This window comes from Calonectris borealis, chromosome 3 (genome assembly GCF_964195595.1).
Source record: "Calonectris borealis chromosome 3, bCalBor7.hap1.2, whole genome shotgun sequence".
Lineage (NCBI taxonomy): Eukaryota > Metazoa > Chordata > Aves > Procellariiformes > Procellariidae > Calonectris > Calonectris borealis.
In genome coordinates, this window is record NC_134314.1 from 36,150,531 (window position 1) to 36,177,878 (window position 27,348).

The 27,348-nt window shown below is 42.7% G+C and overlaps 1 protein-coding gene across 4 annotated transcripts in view; it reads right to left on the reverse strand.

Moving 5' to 3' along the window:
• The window catches only part of FILIP1 (filamin A interacting protein 1), a 113,116-nt gene that overhangs the window by 12,276 nt on the left and 73,492 nt on the right, over positions 1–27,348 (reverse strand). For 2 of the 4 annotated variants that reach the window (XM_075145333.1, XM_075145332.1), the window contains exon 5: positions 3,660–6,465. In XM_075145333.1, coding sequence (XP_075001434.1) covers positions 3,660–6,465 — 2,806 coding nt within the window. Of the gene's footprint in view, positions 1–3,659; positions 6,466–13,880; positions 14,671–27,348 lie in introns of those variants that run through there. The other 2 variants (XM_075145335.1, XM_075145334.1) reach the window with 2 other exon arrangements.

A 27,348-nucleotide genomic window follows, 5' to 3' on the forward strand; every position in this document is an offset into this window, starting at 1 on the left:
CTTAGAGCATATATGGGACACCTACAAAGAACTGAATTTAGATGCCGATCCCAAACTAAATGCTGCCCAAATGAAAGTAGGCTTATAGCTGCTTTAACGTGTGCCCAGTTAGCTCTGGCACCCACAGCCTTTCAGCCGTGCCTTGCTGCCTCGGACACAGGACACCCTGCGTGCTTGATGCCGTGCCACTTCGCTGGCTCTGCTGCAGCCGGGATTCCCTCTGCTCCCTGCCGATTTGCATGTCACCGGATTCACCGTGTATCCTGGCAGCATAAACAGCCTGCGCTGGATGCCAGGCTTGTAGGAGGTGGGGAGCACAGGGATGAAGTGATTATAGGACTGACACCCATCCTGGTAGCCAAAGAAGATCCAAATTCACCAGCAATCCTACAACCAAATGTAAGGCCTAAATCAAAAAACAGGATATAGACACCACAGTTGTTCTTTTCCTAAAGATTATTTGGGTTTATTCTTTGGGTTTTTTAATGTAAACTATGTGAACTGTTCTGGGAACAGGGACTTGGGCTAATGTGCTAAGGCAAGACTAACAACCAGGCTACAGTTTCAGGCTCATTTTGGTCTGCATATCCTCTGGTCTCATAGTCTTGAATTTTTGGTTGTGCGGTGGTCCATCTGTAATAAAAAAATTATCTGCTAGGTCTGCTAGGGTAGTCCAAGTATTCTCCTGGGAGTGGGTTTGACTCTAATCAAGCTAAGGAGGACCAAAACCCATTTTTTCCACTTCTATGGTAATTACCGAAATTATGATATAAAAGGCAGTTACCTGCTTAGCGTTTGGTTCTTTTTTTTTTTTTAATCAAAGTGGCAATGGTTCTGTTAAATGCTGAATTCAATCCAGCTGGTCTAACAGCCTCCATCACATCAGCACTGGGATCCAGGATGCACCAAAGCTCCTGCCGCAGAGAGCCCTGTGGGAGTGGGCAACGCCTGGTGGCAGCGCTGATGTGACGAGCCCTGGGCTTGTGCAGCAGGCAGAACATGAAGTGCCTCCGAAACATTGGGGTCCAGTGAGTTCAGGTGCCAGTGGAGACACAGTCACCGACCGGTGCCTTTTTTGGTTAAGTGCTCAAAAACTTCCCAAATTCTCCTTCAGGTACCTGTGTCTTTCTTTGGATCAGGGTCTCATTTTATCTAAATCAAAACTGTTGCAGACTCAAAATAGGACTTAGATCAGGGGAATATAAATCTCTAGTTACTCTAGAGTGTATGTCAGTGTAAATCAACACAACAATAACACCCCTTAATCCTCCACCCTTCTAACTGGTCCATTGTGAAACCAGTCTCTGGTTTCGGACTGACATATGCAGGGAGACACCACAGCTCAGGCTGAATCTTTAAAAGTACCTTAAAATTAACTTCACCGGCAGTACTGAAGATAACTCTATAAATTCAAATCGGAAGAAGCGTTAAATGTTTTCAAATATGAAAACAGTGACTGCAAATTTGTTATAGCAACAGATGAGAACTAGGAACTTCAGAATTATTTTCCCCTTTGTAGCTTGACACTGCATTAGTACATTGTACAAAGCATTTTGTATGAGGAGAGTTAAGAAAAAAATTAAAACCAGTGAGCTAAGAAAGCAGCTTTGTATCAGTTTGTCTTCTTTGATTTTATGAACTTAAACCCTCAAAATTATATCAATGTTGGCTTCTAGGGTTACTGAGTAAATAATCACAGCTTGTTTTTTCTGACTAGGGGTATTGAAATGTGTTTGTAAAGTAGTCGTTTGCAAAACAGATGGTGAATATACAACTTCTGGGTTTTTTTTCAGAGGGTTAGGCAGGAAAAGGCACATTTGGGCTTGTTCGAAGTTCCCTGTTCTAGGGAACTAGAGACTAGGGACCTTAAAAAACAAAGGGAAGCATAAGATAAAGTACATCTTATGGTTGAACTATTTTCCTTACATTCCAAATCAGGGAGGATGAAGTGAAAGAAGCCACTTTTTAGCCAGAGGAAAACAAAACAAAAAAGTTTTGTCTGCCACGGTTCAGTGCATCATCACAGTAGAGACAGACATCTAGTAAAAAAGAATGAGGAACTCTTAAAAAAAAAAGTTTTCCAAGCTTCTGAGAGACAAAGGAGTTTGTAAATGAATTAATTCAAGACTTTTAAAGAAATGAACAGTTGCCCCTCGTATGTAGGGAAACACTGCACAGTAAAGTATCTACAACACATTATAGATGTGGGGAGAGAGAGAGCACGCACGTGCGATCCCAAATAGATCCATATGATGAATGCAAGTTTTCTTAAGTCAGGGGGCTTACACGGGAATGGCAGCCTCTCTCCAAAAGTGTGGAAGTGTATCTTAAATACACTTTGACATTTCAGCTTGGAAAGAGATGGCTGAAGAGGCGTGTTGTAGGGCTCTGCAGACTCCTGAGCGGCGCGGACAAATGAACAGGGGATGACTATTCAGTATTTGTCAAGATACAAGAAAGAGGCTGTAACCAATGAAGGTATTGCATAGAAGGTACCAAACAAAAGAGCATTTTTCCCCAGAGCCCACAACCGAATTCACTGCCCCCTGATGTTGTGGAAACAACAGTATAAATGAGTTCAAAAGGCAATTAGAAGAATAAATAGAAGAAAACTCCGCCATGGTCTATTAAACACAAAGATGTGGCTACAGGCCCTCGTTCAGAAAGAAATACCCACCTTTTGCCAAAAAGTGGGAACAGACGCTGAGGGAAACATTACTGTGTGTTTACCCACTTAAATTAATCCTTCCCTAAGCATCTGCTATAGGCTCTGTCTAGCTAAATAAGCTTTTGGACTAATACGGTACTGCTGGTTTTCTATTTTAGTTAAATTCTTCTTTCCCAGGGTATTTCCAACTAAAGCAATGCAAAACCATGTCCAATAATAAACCTGGGGGGAGGACTATTCAATAAATATTGTCCAGTATGTGTAAAGATAGAGGTTAGAGACTGGCTTAAGTATGAAAAAGAAGCCGGGGCACCACCACAGAGGCACAGAGAGAAAGCAGCAAAAAATATGTTAGAGGAAGCACTGTTGTAATACAGCCCTTATAAAAGTTGAGAATTTCAGAGGAAGAGAAAGAGCTTTACTATTCACTGGCTGAAAGAGGCTTGGACCTGTAAGCAATGATACCATGTCTGGCTATTTATTCCTTTAGAGTTCAGCATTACAGCAGATATTAATTGAATTATAACTATAATGGGATTATACCAAAGAAATGCCAGCCTGCGTGATGCGCCAGCTGGGCCAAAAATCATTATGGGTATTTTCAGAAGTCAGAAATTGCACTCACCAAAAATAAAAATACAGTTTCCTCCTCTGTCATCTCCATCGTCCTTTGTCCCTCTCTGTCTCTCACTTGCAATTTTGCAGGATTGCCACTATGAAAATAACTTCAAAGGAACTTTGCAGGAACTTCCTTTGAAAGTTACTCCTTTGGGAGATAATGCCTAAAGAATACCAGCGTCCAGCGCTGGTACAAAAATATATGAATTAGGCAAATTCTGATTTTATAGTTAAGCTCGTATCTGAAACAAATAAGGGAAGCCAAGAGTTTCTCCTCACCCCACCCATTCTTTCTCTGCTGGTGTCTCAAACCCAAACTATGGTTGCCCTTCTCCTTACCACGAGGACTACATCATGAGACTACGCTGCTTACCACCGATTGTGTTCCTCGGGTGGAAGACGTTGTAACAGGCGTTATAGTGATAGTACTTGTCACCTTGCTTGCTGCAGGTCGCGAGGACAGGTTGTTCCGGGGCGATCGAAGGACGGTACCGGTCACAACTTCTTTCTCTGCTGCTATGTTCACCGGTCTGACTGTTATCACAGGACTCGCGCCATCAGGTGCAGCACTGGGAGAGCGTTTAAACTGGGAACCTAAGTGGATGTGGATTTTGTTGTCTTCTGTCGTAATAATGTTGGCATTGGCATTGTACTTGCGGATTGGAGTCGGGACGGTTTGTTTTTCCGGAGTTACTTTGAAGACAGCCCTTCCCATGGTCATATCTTGTGACTGCGGGGAGACAGAGATTTCTGCTGGTGCTGCGGATGTTGATACTGTCATAATCTGAATTGGCGATGCAGGTCTGTCGGCAAAGGGTGCTCTCCCTCCCTCTGGGGACTTTTCCCTGGAGAATGTTGTTATAGTGACTGGAGACATAGAACGATCTGGGCCCATGGGACTTTCACTGGCTTTCCCTTTTTGGGGCATAACGTTTGGAGAGGGAATGATGGTTATTCGTGGCTTCTGATTTCCCAAAGTAGGAATGACAGTGGTACTTGAAAAAAATTCCTCTGAGGTTGGACTGGTTATCTCCAAAGTAGCTGTGCTGTTCTCATGGTCTGGTGTCACCCGAATATGAAGAGGTTGGCCCTGCTTTGGTGAAAGAACAACCTCCCCAGGATGCGCTGGACTACCGTGGCTTCGGGCTCCTTTATCAGGAGTTCCCTGAGCCCCAGCTTCCCTCTTTCTCATCCATGGTATCCAAGATTTCCTCATTGCAAGTTCATTCGCTGCTGGAGGATATCTCTCGAGCACTGAAGAACGCTCCATGGGTTTTTTCAGACCTACCTGTCGCAGATTGCTCATGATGTGATTCTCCTCCTGGAAGGATTTCCTTATAAAAACTGCTGGAGTTTCTTCTTCTGCTGCTTCACTGCTTACAGCATCTGTTTGCACGCCGGTGGAGGTCACGGGAACATCGACCATTCTTCGTCCATTTATGCTGGGCCTCAGAGCACGGCTGTAACGCTTAGAAAGCTCCAGCTCTCTTGTTAGGTTCAGAACTTCCTGCCCCATGCTCTTGTTTTTATTTTCTTCTTCCATAAACCTTTGCTGCAGAACCGAATAATCGACTTGGAGCTGAGAAAGCTGGTCTTCTTTGTTCATCAGCTCATGGATTTTTTCCTTAAGAGCTTGAACTTCTGCTTTCAAATCTCTGCTCTTGGCCTCTTCCAGACGAAACCTGTGCCTCAACTCTGCCTCTTGGCTCACTGCTTCACCTTTTTCTATTGCTTTGGTTTTGGCAATCTGGAGCTTCATCTCCTCCAGCTGTTGAGAAAGAAAGTTAGCTTTATCCTGCTCTGTCCTAAATTTCTGCTCTAGCTGATCATATTCATCTTCTGTCTTCATCAAATCTCCTTCAACCACTTCCAATTGTTTGAGACGTTTTTTCAGTCTTTCAATTTCAACGGTAAGTTCTTTAATCTTGTTGTCCTCATGACAACCATGGTCTGGTCCTTTCCTGGTTCGACCTCTTGTAATTTCTCTTTCCACTTCCTCCATACCATCAATTCTTTTCTTTAACAGGTCAACTCTACAGCTTAGTTCAGAGGATTTTTCTTCTTCACTTCTCAGTTTGCCAGTTAACTCATCCCTTTCCTTTGTCAAACTAGACACTTTTTCCTCCATTTCAGATTTCAGTTTCAAAAATTTCTTACTTTCTTCTATCAGTTTCTCTGTTACATCCATAACTTTCCCTTGTTCAACTTTAAAATTCTTGTTTAGACCCTCAACCTTTTTTTCCTCCTGTTTTATTTTTTCCATCATATTTTTTCGTTCATCAACCAACATTACAGTAAACGACTTCAGCTTTGTGAGGTCATCTTTTAAGCTTATTTCAGCCTTTTCCAACTTGCTTTCTGATGCCTCAAGGTCTTTCACTCGAGTCTTCACCAATTCCAACTCATTTATCAAATCCTTAGTCAAATTCTTTTCTTTCTCTAAGTTTAAGTGTAGCTGGGTGCATTCAGACTTACTTTTACTGAAAGCCTCTTCCAGTTTCTCTAATTCTGACATTCTTTTCTGCAATTTTTCCACTTCAAGTTTCAACTCTTTGCTATGGTGCTCTTCCTCTTGCAGTTTATTTTTCAGCTCTTTACACTGGGATTCAGTTTTTGTGATCTCTTCATCTTTCCCCTCCATTTCAAGCACACGCTTGCGGAGGTTTTCCACTTCTGCCATTAAACTAGAGTTCCCACATTCCCCTTTTGCTATTTTATCTCTTAGTTCTTGAAGTTCCTCCTCAGCTTTTTGAAGATTCTTGTTAGTTTCTTCTAGCTCTTCTATTCTGCGAGTCAACCCCACTAGCTTAAGCCTTAGCTGTCTATTATGTGACTCTTGATTAGCCAGTTTAGCAGTCATCTCCTCATGTTCTTGAGAAAATGATGACGTTTTGTGTTCAAGTTCTGCCTCTAACTTCATCAGTTTTTGTCCATCTTCTTTTGTTTTTGCACTAATAATTTTAAGCTTTTCTTCTTCTTCCTTTAGTTTTTGGTTTAAGTCCTGTATTTTCTGGCTTTGTTGACCAAGTTGTTCAATATGCATTTGTCTTTCATCCACCAGCATGAGTGCAAATGATTTGAGCTTGACTAGTTCTTCTCTTAGTTTATTGAGTCTCTTCGTATATTCCTTCTCCTTCCGGGCTTGATAGATCTTCTCCTGCTCAAGAAGTTTCTTCAACCTGAAACAAGTTAGAAGAGATGCATTAGACTAATATATATATATATACACACATATAGGTGTATTCCTCCATTTTTTAAATCACCTTCATTTTATCAATTTTTTTTTTCATTAATAACCTAGGTAGTCTTTCAAGAAATAACTACCTACTACAGTTACATTCCCAAAACAAATATTTTAAATTACAAAAGTTAACTGAAAACGACATAAAATCATCTAGAAATCTGAAAAGCAGTGAAATTTTGTACATGTATAGATAACAAATACATCAGGTTTTAATTCCTTTACATTTATTTTTTCTGTTAGGATGACGTTGATAAAAGTATAAAATATCCCAAAAGGACAGGTATATCGACTCACCAATCCATTTATACAAAACTTGTTTTACAAGGTGGATTCCTCCTTATGTCTTGCATACACAAAAATGTGTAAAATAAGACAAAAAATGAAAACTAATTGCTATATGCAGCCATACATAAATGGATCAATCCTGGTTATAAATAAACCAGCAGGATGGAAAATTACATTAGTACACAACTGATAACCATTTGGGCATCACAGGCATAAGAAATTAGCAGGAAGATAAATTTGCCAGCGTGGTGACTATTATGTTAAAAAGTTTCTTCTTCCAGGCACATTTCCATTTACCATACTAGATTTTGTGGACTGTAAGGGTCAGACTAATCAAACCTTTGGCTACAGCTAACCTCAGCTGGAAAATGCTCTTCTTTATGTAGTCTGTAAAGCTGTATTTTCAGACAATATAAAAGCTCGCGATACACAAATTAGGTGTATCCTCAGAAAGATCATAAAGACCTACATTTTCCAGCCTTACCCATGCAACATTTCAATGGAGGAATTATTAGTAATGTAAGTAAGTATTTTACATCTGTGATTTATATTCAGGGTACGTTGACATCAGCACAGGAAGTGCCTGCACATATTCTAAGCACAGATTTATGAGGATGGGGATCGTCAACTGGCAAAGAGATACAGATAACACAGGGATATATCGCCTACTAATGTAAGAGCCTTATTGTAAAAGCAGCAATACGACTTAGAAAAGAAGACACAGGTATGCACGCTGAATTTACTGTGAAATGACATGTTTTTCAAACCACTGTCAAAGTATCTGCAACTCCCATATGCCCTATCGAGACACGTGCGATGATTCAAATCCACTTGCTTTGCTCACCCTATGTCTGAAGCTTTTCAACTTCTTTGTAACTGAGACACGCAGTAAAGTGATAATAGCAGAGCAATTTACCACCTGTTAACTAACTTGCAATAATTGGAACATCCATGTCTTAGCAAAGATTAACTTTTATCATATTTTTATCTTAAATGCTGGACTGTAGATGGTAGTGGGTGAAGCACAGATATACATTCCTCTCTACCGCCCCAGCAATGAAGTGGTGCAAAGAGCTCTGGGGCACAATGTCGTACACAAAAGATGTCTCCCGGAGCCGTCACCTGAACTCTAAACTCATAACAACAGCCATATTAACTTGGTCCTCCAGCAACTGTTAATGTTTCACTCCTCGTTCCTCCGGGACCAGAACGAACAGGAACTGGAAAGAAAAGCTATAAGAAAAGAGAAGGAAGTCAGAAAGCAGAACAGAGGATGCAGTAGGTAGGGAAGGAGAAGGCTGAAGAATCATTTGAAAACAAGAGTCGGATAGGATGTGGGAGTAAGAGAATAGTAGGAACCAGCGGGAGAGAGAAAAACAAACAAACCTTACAGCCAACCTTGCTGGGTCACAGATTATTCTCAAAAAAATCTCTTTAGTTTTGGCAGCTCTTTGGAAAGGACTGAAAAGGCGTGCTGGTGGATGCCTCATCATGGGTCAAGTTAGAATGTCAAAAGGTAAAAAAAGACCCGCTGCCACTCACAAAGCACACACTTTTCACACTGAAGAAAGAACTTTATTAGCATGCAGTATATTCCCTGGCTGCTCTATCACAATGCTTTATGCAAAAGTTTCTGCTGAGAACTCTCCCTTGTCTCCCCCAGGCTACATTTTCAAAGAAATACTATGCGTCCTTCCACAAAATATTATTTGCCGTGACAGAACAGTGTGCCCTAACCTGGTGGTGCTCTAAATGACCCATCTCCCAAAGTCATGGACATATATAAGAGAATTGAGATCTTAAAAACAGAGAACGCTTCCAGCCTCCCTGGTCCCACAGGAAAATTTTAAGGTGACCCCTATAAATTCAAAAAACAGAAGGCAGCATTTTGTTTTCTTTTTAACAGTCTTGCCACTTGAAAGCCTGTCTAGAGATGCTCAGAAAGCTGCCTATGATTTTGAATTCCTAGGCTGTCCACAAAGGGCACCTGTGATTTTCACCCAGCAGTTGCTAGAGGCGGTACACGCCAGCCAGGCTGCTGAGCAGAGCGCAAAACAATTCACCGGCCCCACGATTACCTGAGAGTCTACTGGGGAATACTGCTGAGAAAGCCCATCACTGAAAAAAAACCCAAATACCTGTTAAACTAAGACAAAGAAATGCCAGGGATGAGACTGAGCAACAGGAGAAGAAAGCACATTAGCACTGGCACTGCCTTGCTGTACCTAGCAGGAGAGTTAGCAGTGGGGAATAACTCTCCTGACCCCTCTGGGAATAGCAAAAATAAAGCACTGTAACTGCCAATACAGCCAGGTGAATTTGCTAACTTGTGTGTGCTGAACAAGGTAGGAAGCACCATGCAGCATTTTATCCTCCCTCAGCTTTTATCCAGTGAAACCAGACTGCCTAAGATTTGACAAGTGAACTTTCACAGAAGATACTTGACAATACTTCTGTTTGCCATGTCCAGGGAAGCTGCTTCTAAAATCTGATTCTGTGAGGGATAGATGGGAAAGCAGCATCCAAATCTGTGCAGTTGCCAAAGTAATAAACAAAATCTACACCTTTTCAGTGTTACTTCTAAAATAAAACTGAGTTTAAGCTTGCTCCTGCTTTTCTATCTTCTGTACAACCCTCATACCTCAGTGGTTAAACTGGAATTTCAGCAGGATTGCAAGGGGATGTTCATAGAATCATAGAATAGTTTGGAAGGGACCTTTAAAGGTCATCTAGTCCAATCCCCCTGCCGTGGGCAGGGACATCTTCAGCTAGACCAGGTTGCTCAGAGCCCCGTCCAACCTGACCTTGAATGTTTCCAGGGATGGGGCATCTACCACCTCTCTGGTCAACCTGTTCCAATGTTTCACCACCCTCATCGTAAAAAATTTCTTCCTTACATCTAGTCTAAATCTACCCTCTTTTAGTTTAAAACTATTACCCCTTGTCCTGTCACAACAGGCCCGCTAAAAAGTTTGCTGCCATCTTTCCTATAAGCCCCCTTTAAGTACTGATAGGCCACAATAAGGTCTCCCTGAAGCCTTGTTGTCCCCTCTTGACTCTTACAACTGATTTATTATCAGGCTTCTCATCTGACTGCTGCTGCTAATGTTTGCTAAGTAACACAGATCTGCATGGGCTCCGATACAACACTAAAAGCACCTCAGAGACTCACAGCATGTGTGTCTTCAATGTGTTATCCAGAGCAACTGCACTCCGGATTGTCAAGAGTTTGAAAGCACCTGCATTCAGGGTCAAAGTAAGCAAAAGGGAAAAGAAAAAACCCCAAACCTTTAATAATGAAATGTGGGGCTAGATACAGCCAAAACACTGACAAGCCAACAGTTTGGTATCCCCAATCCAGTCCCTGTATTTGCTGTCTTGGTTTGGTTTTTTTAGAGATGAGGAGAAGTATTTGGATAAAATTGGATAATCTGCATTCACCAGTAAGTCTCGGGGGCTCAGCATCCGGACCGCAGCAGTGGAGCAGGCAGATCTGCTCAAGTTCCCTGTGGAGAGGGGGACCGTCCTGCCTGCTCCTCTGTGGGCAGCACTGCTGGGGTCTGTGCAGCACCTCTTTTCCCCATGGGTTACCACACGTATCACGTCAAAACATGCAGCTCGAGTCATTCCCTGAATACATGGGCTTCTGCTGCCATGAGGGTCCAGGTGGTCTCTCCCTCTCCTTTCTTTTGCTATCCGTCCTCCCCAAAATATTTGGAGAATGGGTGCCCTACAGCTGTCCAGCATTCAAGATGATCACGCCCCTATACAGTAAATGGGATAAATAAAATAGCAAACCCTTATGTATGAATATGTGCAAACTGTTAACTGCCTCAGTTAAAAACAAACACCCCAGGACGATGCTGTTCCCTGATTTTGTACCACAAAGGAAGGTGCCTCTGACCCTGACTGGCACGGGGCAGGACACTGGACTACAAAAGCTACTGATGCAACCTGGCGTGGTACCCGCTGCATGGGGGAGCTGCATCTCCTGCATCCTTCCACAGACTGCAGCGCTAGCTGTTCACAGCCGCACCGGGCAGTGCTAGGGCAGCAGGAGGGAGGTGTGTGGGCAGCAATGCTGGGGAGTTAGGAGCCTGAAGACTTTCCACAACCGATCTCAGCTTGCAGAGCAGGCAGACACCAGAGTGAACGAAGAACAACTACGGACTTAGTTTTAACCTCCTTCATGAACGGTGTGCTGGAAGCAGCCAGCAAGGAGGAAAGTGGGAGTGGATGGGCAGTAACCAGGCCTTCCCTGCCCTCCTTCCTTTGGGTTTGGTGCTGAAGCGTTTCATTGCACAATGTCCTTCTGCTTCCCCTTCCCTCCTCCAAGCTTCAGATTGATCATCAGAAGTGCAATGGGATGCTGATAGCTGCTGAACCCTATCCGTCCAGAGATGTGGCTTCATTTCTTTTATTATGGTTATATGTCTGTGCTTCGTCCTATCATCCTCACTGCCTTGCTCAGCCAGAGGCTAATCATTCCTTTAGGTTTGGATGGCAATTTTTCTTTAAAGCAAAGCTGGCCAACACCGTACTTCCCCCCTCCCGCCCCGCCAGCTACATGCCAGCTGCCAGAAAGTCCGGTTTTGTATCAATATATTTGTAAGAGACAGTTCTGGGTTACGGCATAGACATAGTTTGTAAAACAGCACATCATTGGGTAAGTTGGGAAGAGGTGTCCAACACAGGCAGGGCTCCAGTCTCCTGCAAGTGGGTCCCTGAGTCTGCCCTTAAGGATCGGTGACAGAGGACATGGATGGCTGTATCTCCTCCTTCCAATGACAAATGCAGAGTGGTTGAAGGGCTTCTTGCTGGAGTCTGCTGGTTAGCCATCAGGGTGGTTTAACATTCTCTTTAAAGCTGATCAATTCATTGAATCAATAGAGCTACAGACTTTGCTTAAACACATACATTGTTTCTCCTGTTTTATTTCTGCATATGTCAAGTTCAGTCACTGAGATGCAAAGGAGGAACCCCACAGTACCATTTGCACAGCGTCTCTTCTCAGACCAGAACAAGACTTCAACATGAATTATAACTTGCAGCTGGAGAATAATGCTTTGGTGGTTTTGAAAGACATTGCAATAGAAGAGCTCCGATGGGCATTACTGGATTTTAGATGGGATTTATTTTATTTGTAAATGGTAAAAGCAGTAGCAGCAGCAAGACCTTAGCTAAAATGAAGCATTAGTTCTTGTCTACATTTGCAAAAGAAATTACAAATAGTGGTCAGTAGACATTTTCCTGCCTTCTGAAGGATCATAAACTTCATGACTACATTTGAAATACAATAAACGTAGCAAACTAGGAACTACAAAAACCATGCTTAGCACTGATAGCTTATAAGAGAAGCCATTCTCCAAAGCGGCTTATGATATTTTAAGAAAATACAAAGAAGTTTCAGTTATCAGGGGAAAGATGCTCAGTGATTTCCAAAAACCCACCTGCTGTGTTGGCCATCTCAGATGTACTGCTCCTGTAGTACCCTGGTTTTGCCATTTAAATTCCAAAAAGTTTGTTGCAATGATGGGATGTAATGACTTCTATTTTGTGGATGGCTAGTAAGTGAGGGTTAAGAGAAGCAAATTAACGAGGACTTGGTCACTCTAAGGATGAGCTGACTGACAGCTGATGAAGGCTGCTTCCTCCCCGAGGGGCCAACAGCGTTTCTGCCAGTCACACAACAATCCCAAAGAAGCACTGGGAAAGCAAATGCCTTCGCAAGCTTGTCTTTCCACTTCAACCCTAAAGAGTTTGCTACTGCATATGCAGAGGTAGAGAGACTGGACAACTTCCTACCGGTAGTTAGAAAGCTGCCGCCCATTAAGTGATTTGAGAGGCTGTTCGTTAGAATCCCGGGACAATGAAAACCAGCAAGAGGTGGTTTAACTTAGTAAAGGAGTTCCCTCTTCATTTTTTTTTCCCAGTTTAATGTACAACAGCTGATTTTGAAGATTATTTCTACAGCCACTGGGAAATCTTCCACGTGTCAGGACTATTTCCGAGTGCCTCCGTGTTTGGGGCCAGGCTGAGATACCCAGAGGCCATTTCAGTGATTCTGAGCATTTACAATTTCAGCTAAAATCAAAGAGAGCTAGAAGGTGGTCAGGCTCTCTAGGAAGCAAAACAATCAGGCCCAACACTCAAGTTGGGCAATTCAATATTAGGTAACACTTTCAAATCATCAGCTTCAGTCCTTCCCTCATACCCATCTCAACTGAGAGAAAAAAGATGGAGATGAGATCAGATCCCATGGCAAGAAAAAGAATAAAGCACGTCTGTGTTACTTTCTCCTTTCTATCCATTAAACTTTAAAGCCAAGGAACAGAGACAAATGTTTGAATGACCTTGCTACAGAACTTCCTGAGTTGCTGTTCAATTTATCACAGGGTCAACTCTGAAAACAAATAAAAACTTGTAAAAAAAATAGTTATCAGTTCTAGTAACTCTAAAGACAAATTTTTGTGGCTACCTACTACACAAAGTTAAAGCATAAAACCCCAGCATATTCTTCATTGCTGAAATAACTTTGGAGAAGTGACTATATCAAATTATATCAAAAGTAAATTAATAATCTTGCTACTTCAAAACTACATGACAGTTCCCAAATTATACTATAGAAAACATTTTCTTTACTTAGGAGGATGCATTGCTTGTCTTCTACAACAATTTTTCCTCTTTTTGTTTCTAACACTGATTTTGTAAAAATTAAAATCCAGTTTGCTGAAATAGTTCATTTGTGTTGAAACTGTCTTACTTCAACTGAACAGTGAGTAAGGGCAGTATTTTGGAATAAGAACACTTACTAGACTCAGCGTCCCACCACCTTTCACATAAGAAAAGCACTAAAGATCTTCAAGAACAAAACACGACCAAAATCTGTTCAGGCTAAACAGTATTACAACTGGACAAGCACTTTTTTCCCAGCCCCCCAGTTAAGATATCCACATTAACTTCGCAGGTCAGAGGAGGGGAAGGGGGGTGAGCAGAAAGCACGCGAACAGCATCCGTGAGAAAAGGAAGCAGCAGCGCTCAGCTGAGAGATGAAATTTGCCAAACCTGTCTCCGAGCTGCGGTTATCCTTCCCTGACCCCTCGGTGCGCTGTCCGGGCGAGGAAGCCCCGCAGCACAACCCCACCAGGTGCATCTTCCAGGGCTCCAGCCAAACATTAAAACCAGCGCAGCTCTGCCCCGTCCAGCCCGGCCGGAGCCGGAGCCGGAGCCGCGGCGGCGGGAGCGGGGCTGCCCCGGGCGCACGCCGAGCATCCCGGCCCCCCCGCGGACGCCGACCCCACTCCAGCCTGCCGCCGGCGCCCACGCTGGTGCCCAGTGCATTCAGTTAACCAGCGAAGCGCGCATGTACAAGAACAATTAGCTCTGCTCAAATAAAAAATTAAAAAAAAAAATCTGAATTATCTTACCTTATAATTAGACTTTTTTTTTTTTAAAGCAGAAAAAAAATATAAAAGAAGGAAAATTTTGCAGCGCGACCCGCCCCGCGCCGGCTCAGCCCCTCCGCCGGCGGGAAGGCGCCCTCACCCCGCCGCCGTCTCCCCCGCGCACTGCGCCCCGCCGCGGGGGCCGGGGCCGGGGCCGAGGGGGGCCGGGGCGGCATCGAGCGCGGCCCGCCGGGGCAGGGGGAAGGGGTGGAGCCGCCGCCGCTCCTCGGCGGGGCAGGAGGGGCGGGAAGGGGTTAACCGGCGGGGTGGCTTGCCTCGCCAGCGCTTCCTTTTAGCACCGCTTTCCCGGAGTTTATCATTGACGGCCCCCTCCGGGCGTACCGTTTATAGGTTAACGATTAAGAAATAATAATTTGATCGCAGAGAACCCTCGTGAATTGCTTTCGCCTAACTGAACTAGGATGCACAAAGGCGATGCTTCCCCGTCCGAGCTGCCGATTCGTTCCTCTGACTCAAGGAAAGTTCCCGTTGCTTTTCTCTCGTCTTCCTGGTGTTTGAAGTGACAGTACTGCTGTTGGTAAGCACTGGCTGATCTTAAGATCGGTTGATAAAGGCATGAATACATGAAGAAAATCCCCTGTGGATTTAATATGCACGCATATTTGTTTTTGAAAATCCATGCACAGCAGCAAGGCTAACTGAGAGTCTGCGTGAGGTCTGAAAAGCACCATTCTGCTAGCTCCCTGCATTAAAGGAGTCCTAAATCAACTCTTTTGTTCCCAAACCAGCATAAAAGACTTTGGGGATTCCTTCTATTTGCCTAATTTGCCCACGGTCATCTTTTCAGTCTTTACAAGGGGAACTAAAGCCACTCTTCCCTTGCCCTTCCCCTTCCCTTTCTCCTTCTCCTTCACCTTTTCTTTCCTTTTCCTCTTCCCCTTCCCGTTGACCTTCCTCTTCTCTTAAGAAGCTTGTAATATCCAAAAACACTGAAAGCTTATCACGTCAAATATTATTATCCACAAAAACAGACCAGTGCGTGTTTACATTTTTGAGAAACTATCTAATTTCATGTTCTTCCATTATTTTTCCTTAGGACCCTCGCCTCGTTCAGCATACAGGCTGGACAGTGCTCATTTGAAAAGCAGATGCTTAATGATTGATTTTATGCTCTTTATCCAAGGCCCTGTTTACCACGCACTCTTCAGACTCTGTTGAGAACAGAATTACTCATTTCTGGGTGGGAGACAGAAGCACAAAAGGACTAGGGTTTTGATTGGGACACCTGCTTCAGGGTACGTAGGGTGTGGTTTTCAGAGCGCTGCAGGATGGGTGCTGCGTCTGCTCAGATCACAGAGCCCCATTTGCCTCCAGACCAGGAGCAGACGCTCCAGACTCCTGCACGTCAGAGTCCAGATCTCCAACAAGCTCCCTAAAATGCGAATCAGAGTGAAAAACGTTCACAACCCATGTAAATTAGCTTCACATGACTTTACTAGCGCCATGTAGGAAATCCGTCACACAAACTCAACAGGGGTAGAGTCACATTTTCCAAGGAAACCTCTACCAGCCTTAATCATTCTCTCTCTTTTTATATTCCCCTTCCTCATTTACTAAATACTTTCCAAAAGATGAAGTTGGGGTCCTACAGGGAAATCATTGCCTCCTCTGTGCAAAGCTGATGCATCTCAATATGTTTCTATTTTTCCGGTGTCAGAGGAAAGGTTTCTGTACAAAACTTGTATTTGATTATGCAATTACAAATAGTCACACGCATCGAGCAAATGTTCTGCTTAATCTACTTACCGTGTCCTTTGCAGTCCTAATAACTGTTCTGGTAGAGCTACATGTTCTTTAAAAAGACGAAATTGTGCGCACAATGGCAAACACGAAAATAGATATCCACCATCGAAATTTAATGATGTGGCATTATGTTGGTACTTAGGGAGATTGTCAGAAGAGTTTAGATCCTTCAGATTGCCTGCATAAAAGTCTGCACTCTGAGTTAACAAAATAATTGATAGCGATAGCAGGTTGTCAGCCTTGAGGCAGTTTGATACTAGAAAGGCATAGAGCACTTTGCAAGCAAGTTTCAAAACTATCTGCTGACAGACGGGTTTGACTGTGATCAGCAGCTGAGAGCAAGGCTCTGCCCTGCCGGCGCTGCTGGCTCTGCCGGAGGATATCTGGTCACACACCCCATCCTGGCTGGCTCTGGGCTCTGAACTCATTGCACAGCTCGTCCCAGTTCCCCTGCACCCACCGTTCAGTCCCAGGCTCCTCCTTATCTCTACTCTCTATTTCTAACCCCCACCCCTCCCAAATCTGCAACCCTCCTAAATGTCCCCTCATATCTGCTCTGCCTCTTCTTTGTCCATGATGCCATGCTTGAGCCAGGCTGGAACTACAAGCAACACATCTTCCTCATCTGTGTTTTCATGGTCTCAGCTCAGAGCAGAAATTTCAGGGATATCAAGAGAATCCTAATATTTATATTAGGAAAGCAGTTGTGAGTTTATAGCAGTCAGCTTTCTACAGATGTGACATGAAGAAGGGATCACCCATCTCATGAAGTCCGACCACTCACAATCACAGCAGCTGTGCAGTGGACTCCTGCCCACACCAGAGACCTCAAGGGATTACCTCTACGCATCACAAATTTGGCAGCAAAAAAGCAGCAGCCAGAACTATAACGTGAGAAGACCAGAGGGTGACTGAGGGCATTACCAGTGTCCCTGCCTGCCAAGGGATGTGTTAAAGGGAATGCCCAGAGGATGCCACAGAGCTTGCCCCAGTCTAAGCCACCGCCTCTGGCTGTGGTGCAAGCAGTCATCAGGAAACATCAAAGTCGTCATGTGGCATCCTCCAGAGGGTGCTGCATCATAAAACCACAGAATGGTTGAGGTTGGAAAGGACCTTGGAGATGTCTAGTCCAGCCCCCTGCAGGGCCAGTTAGAGCAGGTTGCACAGGACCTGCTCTACCTGAGTCTTGGACACCTCCAAGACAGACATCACAACTTCTCTGGGCAACCTGTTCCAGGCAACCTGTTCATCTTGAAAAAAATCTAAATTAGGCTGGATCACTAAGACAAGGCGACATATACCACATATGCTGCCTCATGATAGTCACCAGCAGCACCTGTGACCACCAGGGATTCCCAGAGGGGACTTATCCCAGATTGCCAGCTCCTTCAGCTTACTCTGCAACTTAGAAATAAAAGCATAGGGAACGTGATATAGAGTCACTGAAGTTGTCTGGGTGTGAACCAGCAGACAACCGGCTGCAAGACTTGTTAAGAGAAAGTGCAGTGTGGTAGCGGTGAGCCTACACACCCTGCACTAGCTGAGATATGTCTGTAGCACCACCAGACTTCATAATTAAAGTAGTCTCCATCACCAGCCCAACTACTCCAGGTACCCAGCACTACGGCAGTACCAGAGCTATAGAGGACATCATATAGGATGTCACAGCTAAGGTCAAACAGGCCTTTACAACTTTTCTTTTACTGCATAGGAATCAAATTATGTGTATATATAAAAATATAAAGGTATTCCATATGTTGTTATTTCTCAAGAGTACCTTCACTTTTAAGTCACATCAAAGTCTGGGAAAATCTAACTTGCTCCTCAGAATTTCAGTAATGTTTTTGTTTATGCTTTCATTGGGATGAAGTAGTCCAAGAAACGCATTCCTGAGTAAAGCAACATTGTGAGACCAGATCAGAAAAACACCAAGAAATAAAAGCAGGGGAGGGAATAGATAGGAATCCCAAATTCCAGCTCACCTCTGAAAGTCAGAAATTGTACTGTGCATCTGGCACAGTTGTCTGTTATAGAGGAGAGTAACAGGGAAGCAAAAGATGGAATTGGTTTAACTATTTAATGATGTGCTAATAGACTACACATTTCTTTGATAAGTTGCTCTCTTTAAAAATTCACTAAACTCTGCACAGCAATGGATTCCTCTTGTGGATCTTAGAGACTTGTAACAAATGATTGCCTGATTATAAAATTGTCCGTAAACAGGGTTTTGTAACCTTTCCAGCAGACCGCCCTGCTCTCTGTTGGCTCTTTATCTTCAGTGCAGAAACATATGTAACATTTATAGTGAAGGCAGCGCTTGCAACTCTCTCCAAGGTCTCTAACATGTTATGAAAAGCCCAAATATTTCTGTTTGTGCAAAACATAACTTTTCCTAAATTTGTGTTTACTCACATACATGAAAAAGTACACTGTGTTGCTTGCCAGACTTAATTTTTTTGTTCATAAAACTGTCAAAGCAGTGAAAATCTTCCATCATTATTTTGGGTTTTTTTTTCCTTCTTTTGCTAAGTCAAACTCATTTGGTAAATCAGACCTGTCCTCCATTTTCTACTTAGCCAGTTGCCTACTCTGAGCATATCAGATATTAGCGAATTCAGTGACATCTTGATAGAACATGAAAACTTTGAATATAGAGGGAGGGGAGAGGCTGATTTGAATTAGCTGCTGAAGGTACAGTGAACCATTGGTGATCCGTTGGGCCTTTAGGAGACAAATAAATAATGAAGATAAATACAGTAAATTCTTGAAACTTGACTTTGTAGGAGAAGCCTGAGAAAAAGACTTCAAGTTGGATTCTGTGCTGTTATATCTCAGGCAATACATTTTATATGGCATACGTCATGCACATTAAAAAACTTCATTTGGTGAGCTGCACTGACAACTGGCTTTGTTCACCTTTGTTCTTATTTAAAACAGGTTGTTCCATGCAGCTGTTAAAGAAACCGTGCGCGCACAGTTGCACACATTTGCACGCAGGCTTTTTTATTACTCCTCAGATCTTTCTAAATAAGCAATGCTGCCTAGATTTTAAATTCTTTTTCTCTTTGCAGCATGAAAATTGCCCTACGTTAGGATCTGCTGCCTTTTATGGAAGCATGATTCAAAAGTTTAACAATAGCATATCTGTCTTTGTTTTCTTTTTCCACCTTTTTTTTTTTCCCCTTCTGGTTTTCTGCTTTCTTAACACTTGTGTGTATCCTTTTGATACCTGGGAAAGCTCAGCATCTCCAATACTGGTGGGACTCCCTGAAGTAAAAGCTATTACAGCTGAAGTAGGACCCATCTACATCAAGGATACTGTTTTATACTATGATTTGATTATTACTTTGTGAATAAGCACCAACAGTGCCATAGAAGCAGACTGTGGCCCTTTGACCAAAGCATCTCTGGAGTCAGGGGAAGAGGTGTCCAGGACCTCAGAGAAGTGCACATGGCAGGATGGTTCCTTGCTGCTCCCTGTGGACCTGTCATTTTTAGCTTTGCCTGCTTCATGTATCCGTGCTTTATCAGAGCAGGTAATGCCATCTTTACCTGCTCTGGTCTCCACCCTTGTTTTTCTAAATTACTCACTTTTGATGTGCTAGGGGTTCATGTGGAAAAACGACGTGGAGGAATGAGCTTGAGGCTTTGAGAACAGGGAGAGCCGTGGCTGTTCTCAGCATACCAGGAGAGACTTAGACTTTTGGCAGTGTCTTGGCCTCTTTTGCGCAAGCTGGGTCTGGGACATGAATTAAGCCTGACTGATTTTCACCTGTGTGTTGCTTTTGTTCTGTTGGCAGGTGGCTCTCTGTTGCCTTTTCTGCTGCCTCCCCCTCACCTTACTTCTCCAAGTGTGGGTTTATAGAACAGAAATACTCCATCTAGAGATAAGGGTCACATTTTTAAGCGTGACAATAAGTAACTCATAAAGAACAGCGGTAAATGTTCCCTTACTGGAAACTGAAAATCAAGACAGAATTACTTTTTTCCCTAAAGTGTATCATCTGTTGGTGCAAACAAGTTCTGGGAAGTCCCAGTGCCTGTACTGTACTGCATCAAGCAATATCAATATGGTGCCTTCTGCTTCATTTTTGCTGTATTTTTCTTTATATGTCGTCTTCTGCTTGCAGCTCGGTCTCTCTTCCATCTTCATCTCTTCACCATCTTTCTTCCCTCTGCCATCCCCATGGAAGGCTCTACAGTGCTCTACTTTCACCAACAGCTAGTTCTCCTCGCCACTCCCTCTGTTCTCATTAATCTCTTAATTCAGATTCACTTCCCATATTCTTTGTCTTGTGGCTGCCATCCCCTGCCCTAAACCTGCCTCTTTGCTATTCCTCGTCCTTTACCCTTCAGTTCCATCAGTTCATTTCTTGCCCCATTACTCTAACTCCTGCTGACCTTTTCTGGACTTCCTTTTCTTTTGTGCTTCTTCTCACTGACCCCTCCTCAAAGCAAGGTGATCCAGTGACTGACTGGGACTGAAAGGCACCTAAGTCCTACACCTAAAACTAAAGGTTGTCCACCTCACTGTTTCCCATTTGATACACCACTGGAATAACATACTTGATAGAGTGAATAAAACAAGTGGGCAGGAAAAACAAGAGAAAACAGGCTCCAAAGAATTGCTGCTTTGTTTTAGCATCAAGCAGTCCAAGTGATGGTGTCTGGAGTCACCATGACAGGGTCTCAAACATGGGAAAGTGTTAAAAAAAAGAAGAGTGAAGAGGTTTAAAATCTGGATTTGGGAAGTAGCATCATTCATATAATTGCACTCACTGGGCTAGTCAAGCATGGAAAAGCTCATACAGCTGTACAGCAGCTATGCAGCTTGAGAGCAAGAGTCTTCTCGAGTGGAGTCAATATAAAAACTCCATCTCCCTCAATGCACGGTCTCAGATTTTCTTAGAAATACAGGGTATGTGTGTACTGGTTTATATCATATTTGGCCACCTCAGTCACAGCTTGACATAAGGATAAAACAATACACACCTATAAAAGCGGGAAAAAATAAATAATCTCATGAAGATTCCTTCTTGATTTTTAAACATGACTTCCTGCGAGCACCATATTCAGTGATTCAGCAAATAATGAATCCTCAGTAAAATTTTCAAATGCTGTAAAAGAGCCGTCAACAGCTGCTTTTATGAACTAAAGAGAGACTGATAGATTTTAACAACATCAGCACTGAGGAATCCTGGCTGTCACACCACATCCTAATATGTCATGTCCCAACTGTCAGTCTGAAAGGCTATGAAGGTATTTCTGTTAATTTTTAGGCCAGTACCCTCAGCTCTTGCCCTGAACACAAAGGAGCACACACCTGGCCACCACATCCATCTCACAACCCCACCTTTGCTAGTGCGTTTTGCTCCTGTGTTCTGGAGGTGCAGCATAAATGGACACCTCCCCCCACCCCCCCCAAAAAAAAAAAAAACCACCAAACAAAACCCACCACAACCCTGAAAAAAAACCCCAAACAAAAAACCCCTACACCTACACAAGCTTTTCTACTACCACATAGCTAATTTGCTACAGCTTATGCAATTCTTAGGCTTGCTGCTTGCATTAGAAGATTTGTGTCTATTGAGAAGCAATTATAGAAGAGACTGTCACCACTGTCACCCCACAGCACTCACCCAGGGGCTAGACTCTCCCGAGATTTAAGCCTGCTATTTTAACCTCCTACTTGTAGTTGCTTAGAGCAGGATCCAAAAAAGATTTCTGGAATGCAATTAATGAAGAATTTGAAGAGAGAGAGGAAAAAAAAAACCACAAAACAACACACACATAAATCTGAATGTTCATAGACACCTGATTTTTGGGCAGATCTGTATCTTGGTCACCCAAATTTGCTGTTGCACATCCTTGGAATTCCCATCATCTTGCCTGAGCTGAACATCATTCTCCACCTGAGGTTATCTGGGCCTCATGAAATACACGTCTTTACACACAGAACAGGCGAGGGGCGTGTTCTGAAGACCAGGGCGACACGGGCTGACCACAGCCATCACACAGGGATGGGAGCCATAGGTGCTTCCATTCAAAGGAAGACCTGCAAGGTGGCTGCCTCTTGCACCAGTGCCTGCGAGCTGCATTACTTGCCCAGGGAGTGGCATACCTGGTTTTATTTCTCTCCTCAGTCTGAAATAATTCCAGCTTGCACTACCCCTTTCCAAGATGATGTCCTGACCACCAGCCTGTTGAGCGTTTCAAGGGTAAAAGGAAAGCACGGGGAAAACTCACATACCCAGATGGAGAGCAAGCGAGGAGAAACCGGGCCAGTTTCATACAGTAAGTGTGAACTAGAAGGTGCGCTTCTTGCTGCTGCTTGCCTTCAAAATTCTTTCTACCATGGCTATGTTGCCCTCTGAATAACTGCACAGCTTATGCATCGTGGCCCTATTGTTTCCTATTCAAGTATTTGGCTGTCAGCTGTTGACTTCCACTGAGCATCCTCGCTTACAAATCACTATTATTTTTAAAAATGTTACAGTGACATAAGTGCAAATGATGTCTCACACAAAAAGAGAGGCAAAATCAGTTTGGAAAAGCTTACAGCCTCCTTGGTAGAATCAATAGGCAATACTGACCAAAAATATTTCAAAATACAAAGGCGTTACTTGGCTGCAGAAATTATGTCAAAATAATATAGTAATAAATTACTATTATCATAGACAGAAATGCATATAGAAGTTACATAAAAATAGAATCATACAGGAAATAAATATTGTTGATAAGCTATTTTGCTGGAGGGCAAAGTCTTATCCAGGAGGTATAACTCCACTCAAGAAACTGCTGTATGTAATACATATATATATGCATATATATACTTTTATAGGTACATACACACACACACTCTCTTTTAACAGAGTTCCTACCCTGATTCTTGTTAATCCCATTAATCAAGAAGAGCTCTACTGATTTCAAAGGAATTGCACCAGTGCCAGCTTTGTGCTCATAAAATCCAGTGTCAGGTTGGCATTTTTATGGATTAGTTATTTCCTAAGACCCGAAGAAGCTGGATGCAGAGAGCTGAGTGTGCTAATGAGGGACACAAAGCAATAGCACCTGCCACTGAAGGCAAGTTGGACCAACAGCAGTTGGACATGTCAGGTAAGGACATGAGCCGGTCAAACCAGGACACACTCTTCTCCCTCGCAGGATTAGCAGTGCCCACAACGTGTGAGCTGTGCAACAACTGCAAGCGGCAATGCTCTGTCCTCTGCACCACCCGCCTGCCTTTCACCAGTACGGGCACTGTTTTGCCCCTACTGTTTTTGGAAACCGGGGTTATATCTCAGCCAGTAGTTTACAAAATGAAAAAATGTTGAAAGCTATGCATCATTTTAAAACAAGTTAAGTCATCTAGGAAAAGCCTGATATTTAAATGATGAAAGAGAAGACATCTATCCCTTTCCAGTTCCTCTGAAAATAAACATTTTAAACGGAACTGTACAGGAACTTTCGTCCTGTGATATATACACTTGTCACCAAGAGATACTTTTTCACCTATGACATAATTGCTATCATCAGAAAAGCATTGCTGTCACTCTGCTGTAATTTAGCCTCATTTTCTGCTCATTTCTTTATCTTTTCTCATTAGGGCATTACATAGTCAGCTACATTACTATTAATCATTCCCTAATATAAGCAACTGGATAACAGAGCTGTGCGAGTAATTGATTTTTCAGTTCCAGAGCTGAACCAAAATTTCAATAAGTAATTATCAAAGAAAAAAAACCACTTTATTTTTCTCTCTCATTCAAGTGGAAAAAAGTTTCATGAGGATTTCAGTGAAACATTTGTTCATCTTGAGTAAGTCATTTCATTTCCATCTTTGTCATTTTAAGAAAAGCAGCAGATAGAGAAGACCGTATCTTGGCACCATTCACCAAGCCAACAAGTGAAAAATCCTCACTTTTCAGGAGATGGAAAGACCAGGCTCAGTGAATTCCCGTGTCTGAGGGAATTTGAATACCCAGGCACTGACCTACAAGAAGATTTTCACCCCTTTGGTGAAAAGAACCCAAAAAGTATAGAAGTGACCTGTAAAAGAGGAACAATTTTACCTTGCGGGAAGAGTGGGAACAGGCACCCCAAGAGACCTGATGACATGACCAGGAAGACCTCCTCAGAGAGGTGTGTTCGGATCCCAACAGGTTGACGGGAGGATTGAAAGTCTCCCACAGTCCAGGTGAACAGCATAATCACAGGGTTATTTGATATGTTTTTTTGACTAGCTAGTCTTGTGAATTAAGCCACCAGATCTTCTTTGATGACATTTATAATAATTATCTTACACCCAAAATGGCATTTTTAATGAGTTTTTAAAAAATTAGTCCAAACACTATGGCAATACAATATTATAATCACAGATGCTTTACAAATATGCGCTGAATTACACATTTTGTGTTCTGCATTTCTTCCCCCTCACATTTGCACAAACTTTGGCAAATTACACAAGACCGTTTGGGTTTGGATTTTTGCACCCCCTGGGTTTTTTCTTCTGCTTTAAGATTTTCCCACATACATTCTTAAAAAGAATGAAAACTGAAATGATGCAAATATAAACTCATTATTGATATTCTCCACTGCTGGTGGAGATACTGCAGGAATGAGAAAGGATACACAACTTAGCACCCTTTTTGGGAAAGAAGATGGGAAAAGCATTACCTCTGTTTAGGGTTAGGAAAGCTTCTACATAGGCTCACTGAGTCAGAATAACTCCTCAAGTCAGATGACATCTTGAGGTTCTTCACACAACTTAGTGGAAGTTATCTGACCACGCAGAACAGGTCTCGAATATTTGTAGGGCATTAATCAAAATAGTAAGTCATATACTTCACTAATCAGTCTGTACATCTCTGCACAGGTAAACTTCCATTTAAATGTGAAGCAAATATCCAACATGTTCAAGTTTGCGTGCCTATTAGCATATATTTATACTTGTAAATAAGTGGCATCTATCTAAATTTTTTAGAAATTCACTGAAACCTGGCACTTCAACTGAAACCTGGCACTTCAACTGAAACCTGTTTCTAATCTTTCTGAATGAGGAAGCAATTTTCCCTACATGACCCTGATTCAGTTCTTGTTTTCTTTGCCTAAAAAAATGACAACTTAAAAAGATGGCCTCAGTAGAGCTGTGAACTGATATTTATTTCAGTAGTATAATAACTCTGAAACATGCCAAAGGCCCCTTAAATGTTAAAATTGTTACCTATTGCACCCTGGACAGAGTTTGGGTTCGTGATTAGATTTTGAATGAAGTCATTTTTTCCCCCCATCTGACCCTGGGAGCATTTGAATTGATGATTTTAGCAAGCAAACTTGCTAGGAATAATGAACTACATGTATAGTTTTGTGTAATAATTCTCTCTCAAGGGCTGTGAAGCTGATGCCTACTTAGAAGTAATTTTGGAAGAATTGTTGAAACAACACATGATGCCATTTTATATAATCCCAGAAGTGACTGAAAGACTGGACAGTTTTGAGGACTATCCAAGTGTGAAGAGATGGATTTGGATTAGTCCCAGCTCATGGCAAGCCTCACGTTGTGTAAGACTCTCAATACTTTCGTATTGTTTCTCCACAGTCCGATGTGGCTGTTTGTTCTCTCATTTTTAAATTACCTTTGGAGCCGTTTTGTTGGAACTTGGGACCAGATTCATTAGTTAAAACATAAACTTCGAGCAGTCGCTGCCTTGCAGTCAGCTAGAGCTGTAAAACAGGACCTGCAAAATGGATGACCTTCAGATTTACTTAACTGTGCAGAAATGGTATTTGTCATTGCCAGGTTTTTTTCATTTCTTTCTTTTAATAGACTACCACAGAATTTGTGATCTGTGATCCTGTGAATATATTACATTGACAGAAAATAGCCAGTGTTTCCAAACCATACAGATAGTATGTCAACCTAAAAGAAAAGAATAGAAACTGTACTGTTGCCCTTCTACATTATAAGATTAAAAGTTTAGAGATGCACTTACTGAAAAGTAGACAGAGGGTGACTCAGTGCTCTACTACAGCCAGTAATGTGCGGTAAGATGAGTAACTACTGTAGCCAATGATGAATTCCTACAGTCCCATCGGGCTGGCTTTTCCTTTTTTTGGGTCACAATTTGGAAACCAGGACACAGAAACAATCACCATATGAGAAAAAAAGTCAGAGTACAAATATGGCTAAGAACTCTTGGAGAAAAAAAAAAAAGCAAAAATCTTTCTGTAAAGTTTATTTCCAGACTCTAAAGGAATCACCAACAGATTACACAGTTACAGGCCAAAATCTGTGCTATATGTTTGCACCATACACCTCACCCCAATATCTCTATATGGGGCTATTCTTACTACAGAATTTGGCCTTAAACTGGTAAATCACAGAGATTTATTAGCCCTGAACACTTCATACTTTTGGCTTTATTGTTCTCTACACAAGTAATTGACTGATGGATACTCTGCCCCGCTGTCTTCCTGCCAGCTTCTTTATTTTACAAGCTCCATAAAAATCAAGAGAAAATGCAAACTGGAAAGGTAACGCACACAAAATCTCCAGGCTATGTCACACTCCAGCCTTTACACTTGCTTGGCTCCATGAAATAAAGGGAAACAAAAAGGCAAGCACTTCCCGATGAAAGGCTTGGTGCTGCCGTCTCGCGGGAAAAGGGAGAAGGGGAGCTTTTGTAATAAAAGCAGAAATGCGAAAAAAGGGGAAAAAAAAGAGTTTAAAAACTTGCTAATATCAACACTCGCATTTTTGTTTCAAGACGGCTGTGTGCTTTATTGCTCGCAGATCAGTTTCCTTTGCAGGTGATGCGGGCCCAGAATTACATCACCAGCAGAGCAGCCAAGAGCATCTCGGTGCCAGGATGACCGAAGCCGAGAGGAATGTATTATCACAGACCTCCGAGGGACTTGCCAGTGCATTCCTTGCTGGGGGTGCTGCGATGGGGGAGGCAGAGAGGAGACAATTTTACTCGAAGACTGAAAGGAAACTTTGTGGAGGAAAGATCTGGGGTCACAGTCCTGCTGTCTCCTCTAAGCAGATCTAATTATGGCCATGTACTTCAAAAAGAGGGTTTAACTAAAACCAGATTTAGCAGGGCACTGCTTAGGAAGTACAGACTGAATCCTCGGCCTTGCCTTTGAGGAAAATGTGAAATGCTTCAGTGCACTGGGAACGCTGTCGCTGTGGTTGTAAAGAGTAATTTGAAGCTACAGCAAGGAAAGCAAGAGCCAATTTAAAAACCTCATCATTTCAATGAAGTCTTACGATAAAATGTGACTAAACATAATATCGATGCTTTCAGACAGACAATACTTAC